This window comes from Miscanthus floridulus, chromosome 8 (assembly GCF_019320115.1).
Source record: "Miscanthus floridulus cultivar M001 chromosome 8, ASM1932011v1, whole genome shotgun sequence".
Lineage (NCBI taxonomy): Eukaryota > Viridiplantae > Streptophyta > Magnoliopsida > Poales > Poaceae > Miscanthus > Miscanthus floridulus.
This window is the reverse complement of record NC_089587.1, coordinates 51,210,296-51,219,328: the sequence shown is the minus strand read 5'-3', so window position 1 is coordinate 51,219,328 and position 9,033 is coordinate 51,210,296. Positions and strand designations below refer to the sequence as shown.

Here is a 9,033-nt window from a genome sequence, read left to right as displayed (position 1 = left end):
AATAATATAGACCCAAATTCCCCTTCCCATGTTAGGTAACTAGATGTAATTTCTTTCAATTGGTATCTCCTACAAGTGGTATCTCTTGCAATTTCAAATTAGCATCTAGTTCCCTTTCATGCCTAGTTTTGCATTTGCATACTTAAATTCTCTGTCATGCATACACTAGGTAAATCATATGGTAGGATTGCTCTGTTTCATTCTTAACCCTTGGAGCAAACCTACATGGTTTAAATTGTTTAGAAGCATAGCACATAGCTTGTCTTTCAATTGTTCATCTAATATGTGCCAAAGTCCAAATTGAAGATAATTTCTCCTGAATATCACCTTTGAAAATGATTCTCACATTCACGTGATGTCATCTTTCAAGTGGTATTTTTTATTCTAAAATCAATGTGCATATCTCCTACAAGTATTCTATACTTGTGTGCGCAAATTTAGGGAGAGGTTACTCTATAAGTTGGATGCTTTGAGACTAACACTTTTTCAAGCTTATCATGTGTGTAGTAGTCTCATTGCAAGGAAAATGGAGTCCCCGGAGTTAAGCATCATGCTTCAAATATCCACCACCTATTGCAAGTGATATAAATCAAATTGATTTCCACATGTGGTATTTCTAAACCGATATCATCATGTTGATTTCACTTTGGTATTTATATGCTTTCTCCATGCATTATATAGATTAAACTCCCCTGAGTATTAATTTGCCAATTATGCATTAACTACATTCTCCATCATATGTATGCATATATTTAGGGGGAGCTTAGTCTATATAATGTGAGAGTCAAAGTTTGTGACCTATTCCACTCCACATACAAAGGATCACAAAGTTTGACCCTCCCTTGTGCTACTAATGTCTTCCTTTTTGGTGTTTGATTCCAAAGGGGGAAAATTTATAGGACCAAAAGCAGGCCCGATCATAATAATTTACAAGTGGTAAAGGTCCGAGAAAGGGAGGATAGTGGATTATGGATTAGTCTATGCAATGGAGAGAATATGTAGGACCAAAAAGCAGGGCTTAAATCCATAATGCCACATGGGGACATTTGCAAGGGCAAGATAAGTTTAGCTTTATAAGTCGTATCTTCAATTGGTGTACAAGTGGTATCTTCAATTGGTATCTTTTAGCATCATAGAACCTTGCCCTTTGCATTGCATCATAGCAAGTAGATAGTTTCTAAATTCCAAAATTTTTATTATTTGCTTGCTTTGGTCATGTTGTCATCAATCACCAAAAACGGGGAGATTGTAAGGAACATGGACCCTAGGCCCATTTACTTTGGATTTTGGTGTTTGATGACCAACACAACCAAATTGGACTAATAAATTTGCAAGTGATTGTTTTGTAGTTCAATAGGGTGCAAGACGTGATTTGGACAAAGACGACGTGATGATCCAATGATAAACACCTTAAACAAGACCCTAGAAGCACAAGAGAAGAACCAATATATCAAGCAAAGTCCAAGCATGAAGATAGGAACCAAGCCAGATGTAAGATCGCGAAGAAACGAGCTCACCGTGGTGATCGGACGCTGGAAGGTGATCGACCGGACACTGAAGGTGATTGACCGGATGCTCCGATCAAGAGGCTCGGCAACAGCAGGCGTCAGCAGCAGTGACCGGACACAAAACAGTAAAGTGACCGGATGCACCGATGGCACTGTTCATCACCCCGGCAACACGTTCCGTACTGACCGGACGCTGGCGGCAAATCGACTGGACGTAGGACTGCAGCGTCCGATCGAGTATAGAGAGGTTCCAGAGCGGCGAAATTGCGACCGGACGTGTCCGGTGGCATGTGACCGAACGCCAGCACATCCGATCAGTTGATCGTGGCTCTAACAGTCGGGACGACCAAACGCATCCGATCAGGACGACCTGAGCGTCCAGTCAGTAGCAGAAAAGTGGGATTTCATTCCCAACGACTACTTTCTCCATGAGGCTTATAAATAGACCCCCCAACCGGCCATTTCAGATGTGTGGAGCTGAGAAAACATATCTAGGGTGTTGAGACACCATTTTAGTGATCTCCACATGCATAGTGCTTAGTGTTTCATTAGATGATTAGCGTATGTGCTTTGCGAAGTGTTTACGTTGATTAGACCACCGTTTAAGCGCTTGCTCTAGGTTTAGGCCTAGTGTTTCGTGAGGTTTACATACCTCTTGCTACTCGGTGCTTGCGAGCACCATTGTTGTACCTCGGAGAGGCTTGTAGTCTTGCGAGATCACACTAACCGTGTTTGTGGTGTGGCCGCTACTGTGTACCGGAGGGAACAAGGCCCACGACGTTTTGGCCGGAAGTTTGATAGTGAAGACGGCAGGGAGCATCCGGGAGAGGCTTGCCGGAAGGCACGTCGAAGACCCACTTGCGCGTGGGGAAGGCTCAAGGCTATCCACGGAGTTACCCGACCAGGAGCTTGGCCCTTGCGAGGGATTCCTTGCAAGGGGCTCCAACAAGAACTAGGGGGAAGCTTGCGCGCTTCTCGATACATCGGTAAAAATACCGGAGTCGTCGATGGGAGTTTGCATATCTCTACCTTGCCATTTAGCTTCCGCTTTTACATTGTTTGTATTACACCTTTTTACGGTAGAGATAGCAACACACTAACAAAACCGTAGTTACATATTTATATAGTTTATCTTTTGCATAGGTTTTTGCTAAGGGTAGAAAAAGATGCCATAGTTTAGAGAGTCGTATTTTAAGTTGCCTAATTCACCTCCCCTCTTAAGCGTCACGGTCCCCTTCACCTTGGTTGTTGTGTTGCGAGTTATTTGGATCTTAGTTGAGCATATGGACCGCGGCAGCGGGTCCTCTTCCTCTTGCACTACTGCCAATACGAGTGTAACTAGCCGTCCCTAGTGGACAGCTTTTGTGAAAGTGAGCTTAATAGATAACCGGTTGATTGGGTGTGTATAACAGATTAATTTAGTCAATCATTTGTACATAATGGATATGTATTCAATTGAGGCCATAGATTTGTAGGGATGATTTTTATTATGTGAGTGGCATTGCTAGCTATTTGTCCGAAATGAGTTCATCTTGATCAAGTCAGACGCTGAAGAAGGGACCACGAGGCTTCAAAAAAAAACCTCAACTATGACAAATAATTTTTATCTCTTAAGGTTGTATAACTTTGTTATGTTTATCAGAATTGGACTCCATTCTCCCAGTTACTTCCGATCTTGCAAAGAAAATGTTATGTTTACTATAATAAACATTCTGAAGAGTTCAACTTTGTTCTGCCTCGTAGTTTGCTGCATCATTGCATACCTACCAAAGCGCAGCATTCTTCGTTTTTTTGGCTGCATCCACATTATATATGAAAATTTTCAGACACGTTGTTTATTGTTATTTCTAGAAAATTTATCATTAATCCCTCTTATGACGGAATCTTTTATAAGCATCGCATGTGCATTTTCACTAGTTTTACAAAAAGAGAAGAAAAAATGTAGTGAACATATGTTGCAAACAAATATTGTTAGCTGAAGGCACAAAATAAGGAACCAAATTAATGAAATCAAGAGTGTTCACTGGTACAAAAAGTGACTATAGTCCCAGTTGGAAAGATCATTTGGTCCCGGTTTCCCAACCAAGACTAGGGATCAAGGACTAAAGGGCATCGTCTTTGGGTCCCGGTTCTCTGAATCGGGACTAAAGGATATGTGAGGCTAAAAAATTGGCTTAGGCCTCCACTCCTATGATTCGTTGGACTCAAATCCATGCTAGACCTCATACATTGCCTCCTGCTTAGCTTTCCATCGCGCCTACACAGCACATGTGACCTTGGATGTGATGCTTTTCTTTTGAACTAACCCGTGGATGACCCTTTAGTCCGGGTTGGTGTTATCAACCGGGACTAATGCCTTAAGGCTCTTTAGTTTGGGTTGGTAACACCAACCGATACTAATGTAGACCTTTTAGTCTAGATTGGTGTTACTAACCGGGACTAAACTAAAGGTCCTCCAATGCCCATAAAACATGGAACCGGGACTAATGCTCATATTTGTCCTAAGCACCACTCTAGTCGGGACTATGCGCTGAACCAAAGGTATATTCTCTACTAGTTGTTACACACAGTTCCCTTAGGTGCATATAATAAAGTAAACAGGTGCATATAATAAAGTAAACATGTGTAAGAAGGATATATGATATTTAACCACAACACTGGAAAAAGCATATAATTATTCCTGGTGATCATGTGAGCACCACCAAGTTCTTATTACAAGCTTAATTAAACAGACAATCACGCGCGCGCGCACACACACACACATATATATATATATATATATATATATATATATATATATATATATATACATATATATATATATATATACATATATATATATATATATATACATATATATATATATATATATATATATAATAACTAATAAGGCCTTGTTTGGATTTCAACCAAGCTAAAAATTAGTTGCGTTGGTGGGAACCACGTACAACTCTTTTTTAGCTGCTGGATCGTTGGTAAAACAGTAGCTAAGCTAGCTACATTGGCTGAGGATCCAATGCGGGATCGGAGATGCAAACATGACCTAACAAGTAACATATAACATATAAACGATCTGGTGGGTGATAAGTGCGTGGTGGCGTGACCGAACAAACACAGATTTGGGTAAAGTGATACGTGCTTATTGGTGGCGACACTGAAGAAAGGAGACATGACAAACAAAGTGACGTGCGTACGACTCTACGCGGCCATTTCCGAACTTGCCACAAGAATGCCATCGCTGTCGGCGTAGAGCCAATCGCCGTCGTAGATCATGGTTCCTGCAATGCTCACGGGGACGTGCTTCTCGCCGACGCCCTTCTTGGCTGGCCTCACAGGGCAGGAGTTGAGAGCTCGGACGCCAATGTCGCAGAGGTTGATATCGTCGACGTCCCTGACGCAGCCGTAGACAACAATGCCGACGCACCCATTGTTCTGCGCCTTCTTCGAGAGGTTGCCGCCGCCGACGGCCCTCCGCAAGCTCCCGCAGCCGTCGATCACGAGGACCCTGCCATGGCCTTTCTGCTCGAGGAACTCGTGGATCAGGATGTTGTCCTCGACGGTCTTGACTGTCACCACTCGGCCAGAGAAAACCTTGCTCCTTCCGTAGATCTGGATGACAGGCGTGAGAGAACGGAGCTCGCCATTTGCAAGCAAATGAGGATTAGCATCACATATATCTGTAGTGGCCAGTGACACTGCTGAGGAACCCATGGTAGTTTTGTGAAATTGGGTGTAACGTGATGCCCCCTTAGGCTCACGTACGGCTCCGTGTTATATAGGCTAGGAAAAGACCCTAGCATGGTACATACATCGCCTTCTATGGTTGCAGGTACATGGCTCTATCAGCTCACTATTTGTGGTTTCCATTTTTTGGGTTAGCTCTTTTGCACTCTAGCTCTAGGTGCCTCATCACATTGTGCTGTTTATTCCCTGTTTGCTTCTTAAGAAAAATGGTCTTACGTGAATTTCCTGTTACTAGAAATTGGATCTTTTGGATCTACTTTTGATTTGCCTCATAATGTACACTACGCCAGATTTGAACATCACTGCCGACATCATCACTGTCGGATTTATGAGAACCGGCAGTGATGTACCTTCACTGCCGGTTATGAGCTTGAAAATGAGAAAATGATTAGGGCTAAGCTAAAACCGGCAGTGAAGCACCACATCACTGCCGGTTTGTGGCTTGAACCGATAGTGTTTTTGTGGCCACTCATCACTGCCGGTTCAAGCCACAAACCGGCAGTGATTTGGCTCTATCAATGTCGGTTCTAGCAAAAAACCGACGGTGATAAGCCTACAACACAAAAAGCCTGCAGGCGTCCTCTTCTTCCTCCTCTCTTCCATCCCGAGAACAGAGGCGCGCATTTGGGCCCCTTTCTTCATTATTGTGGCTGCTCTTCACCATTAAGCTAGCGCTTGGATTTTGAAGAATGGCTCGATCTTTTTGCTTTAAGGTTAGTAACAAACATCCACTCCTTTGATTTTGTTGCTTAATTAGCTTCATTTTGATGGCTACATTGCTTGATTCTCATTCTAGTTCTTTCTCTATTCTAGAGAGCACTTTTTCAATTGGATATTTGTGCAAGGCTCAAATTATGGTGAATCCATCATCCAAACGGTTGGTGTCTATAAACACATTTAAATTCCTAGCTAATTATTCCATGGTAGTCAAGATCATCATTGTTAGTATGTGATGCTATAATTAGTTCTTAGAAGTAGAGTAGAATAGTTGTTCTTCAATATTGTGCAATAATTGTTTTTTACTACTATTTTCAATTTACAGGGCTGGGGCTACCAATTTCAATTTTCTAATAATTAGTGTACAATAATATTTTTCAAAAATGGTACTTTCGAGCTACAACTATTGTTCATGAAGCTCGATTTCTTATTAATTCTTTGTAATTACTGTCTCAGTGTTTTTTTGTGCAGAGATGGATCGAGAGTGGATGCATCTGTCCCGAACGGACAAGCGGTACATGCATGGCGTCAGCTAGTTTATCACCGATGCCAAAGCCCATGCTGGGAATGGGAACCCTGTCTTTTGCCCATGCAAAGATTGCAAGAATCAAAGGAACTTTCGTCAAATTGAGTCTATACGATCATACTTGATTACTAGGGGGTTCATGCCAAAATATACGATATGGACTATGCATGACGAGGTTGGTGTGAATGTTCTGTAGGAAAACGATGATGATGTGGACATACCTGACATAGCCATCCACGATGCTGACAAGGAACCCGGTGTCAACATGGAAACTATGGCCACAGTTAATAATGTGTTTAGGAACACGCTAACTGATGACACCGAGGACAACTATGGCATTTCTCAGCTGCTACGTAATGTAGAGACTGGATGTCTTAGTGAAAGACAGCTGAGAAAGCTAGAGAAAATGAGACAAGATGGCAAAACACCATTATATAGGGATTGTCCAATGAGCAAACTAGAAGCCGACATCATGCTCTTAGAGTTCAAATCGACAAATGGATTGAGCAACAAAGGCTTCGATCAGTTGTTAGGTATAATAAGGAAAATGCTCTCAGAAAAAAATGAGTTGCCAGAAAAGACATACTTGGCCAAGCAAATGATCTGCCCCATTGGCCTCGAGGTTGAAAAAATCCACGCATGTTCCAATGACTGCATATTGTACCGTGGAGAAAAATACAAAGACTTGGACAAGTGCCCCAAGTGTGAAGCTCCATGGTACAAGGAATGGCCATCAGATGAGGGTACCAAGATCAGAGAAGGTCCCGTAAAGGTCGTTTGGTATTTCCCTATAGCTCCCCGGGTGCATAGGTTGTTTTCATATGCAAAGTCAGTCAAGCTGTTACGCTGGCATGGCGAAGAGCGTAAGAAAGATACAATGATGAGGCACCCCACCGATGGGCATGACTGGATGTGGGGGTATGGCCCCCAAGACATGGGCTGCGCCCCCAGGGGTGGCTCGGCCCACAAGGTTAAGGCGTGAACGGCGCTGCTCGGTGTGCACTGCAAGACATTGTATAGTACCAAATAGGCTACTTTACTTGTAACCCTACCTCCTCCAGAGTATATAAGGAGAGGTAGGGGTCCCCTAGCGGATAGGATCTATCAGATCGGATCTACATACAGATCAATACAATACACCAAAGACACAGGACATAGGGTATTACGTCGATCAGACGGCCCGAACCTGTCTAAATCGCTGTCTCTGCGCCTTGTGTCACCATCCGGTTCCTGATTACGCACACCCCCACCGACAAATCTACCATCACGGGATACCCCTTGGTGGACTGCCGAGCATATTCTGTCGACACTAGAGGACAGTCAATACTATGTTCTATAAGAACATCGGTGGAGAGGTAAGGCACCTTTGGTTTGCTTTGAGCACAGATGGGATGAATCCTTTCGACTAGGTTAGAAGCAATTATAGCACCTAACCAGTGACGCTCTGTATATACAACCTTTCACATTGGGTCTGTATGAAGTGGTCGTACATCCAGATGCCACTACTGATCCAAGGGCCAAGACAACCTAGAAATGACATCGATGTGTTTCTGAAACCAGTGATCGATGAACTAGTGGAGAAGTTTAAAAAGGGTGTGCCGGATGTTTGGGACGAGTATAAAAAGAAACATGACACGATCAAGGGAGTACTTATCGCTACAATCATCGACCTGCCAGGTCGAGGTTCATTGTCCGGAGAGAAGACAAAAGGCTATACTGGATGTGTCGAGTGCTTGGACAACACCGATATGGTAAATCTATCAAATAACTCAAAGATAGTTTATATGGGACACCGTAGGTTCCTACCTAAGGATCACCCTTACCGTAGGAACAGAAAAGATTTCAACGGTACTATTGAGAAACGCTTAGCTCCAAAATATCGAGATGGGCCTACGATACTTCGAGAACTCAACAAACTGGAGGTTGTCCTTGGGAAGGGGGACAATGAAGTAGCAGCGCCTGATGGGAGCATTTGGAAGAAAAAAATGATTCTCTAGAAACTACCTTACTACCATTTCTGAGTGTACGCCACTGTCTTGATCCCATGCACATCCACACGTGCACTAACACTCTTAACATCTTGATGGACACCGGGGGGACATCGAAGGATTCACTAGCCACACACCTAGACATGCAACACTTGGGAATCAGGAAGGAGCTGCATCCTGTGGAGCTAGAGAATGGCCAGTTCGAATTTCCGATTGCGTCATGGACATTGAAGAAGGAAGAAAAGCGTGCGGGAAATGGAGGGGAAGTATCTATCACAGCCGGCAGGAAACAATGAATGCGGGTTTTATGTAATGTGGGCAATGCTTCACTACATCGGCGAAAAACCAGAAGAAGCCGATAAGTTGATGTGTATAATCCCCATTCCATTTATGTCGGTTAATAATTCAACAAAATGATTTACTGTTCCTCTTTGGATATCATCTTTTTTGAACGACAGCGTAAGAAATATAACCACGAAAGACTGTTAGACATGGAGATCATCGCACTGCAATCGGAGCTGGCAAAATTCATCTTAGCCGAGGTATTGGA

The 9,033-nt window shown here is 43.1% G+C and overlaps 1 protein-coding gene across 1 annotated transcript; it reads right to left on the bottom strand.

The window, feature by feature from the left end:
- Nucleotides 1-4,706: 4,706 nt before the first annotated feature.
- Nucleotides 4,707-5,219, bottom strand: LOC136469049 (putative 4-hydroxy-4-methyl-2-oxoglutarate aldolase 2). Its single transcript, XM_066467390.1, has one exon. The coding sequence runs from the start codon at nucleotides 5,217-5,219 to the stop codon at nucleotides 4,707-4,709; it is 513 nt and encodes a 170-aa protein (XP_066323487.1).
- Nucleotides 5,220-9,033: the final 3,814 nt, after the last annotated feature.

Coding starts and splice junctions, on each gene's coding strand:
- LOC136469049 (XM_066467390.1), bottom strand. CDS start 5,219: ATGGGTTCCTCAGCAGTGTCACTGGCCACTACAGATATATGTGATGCT.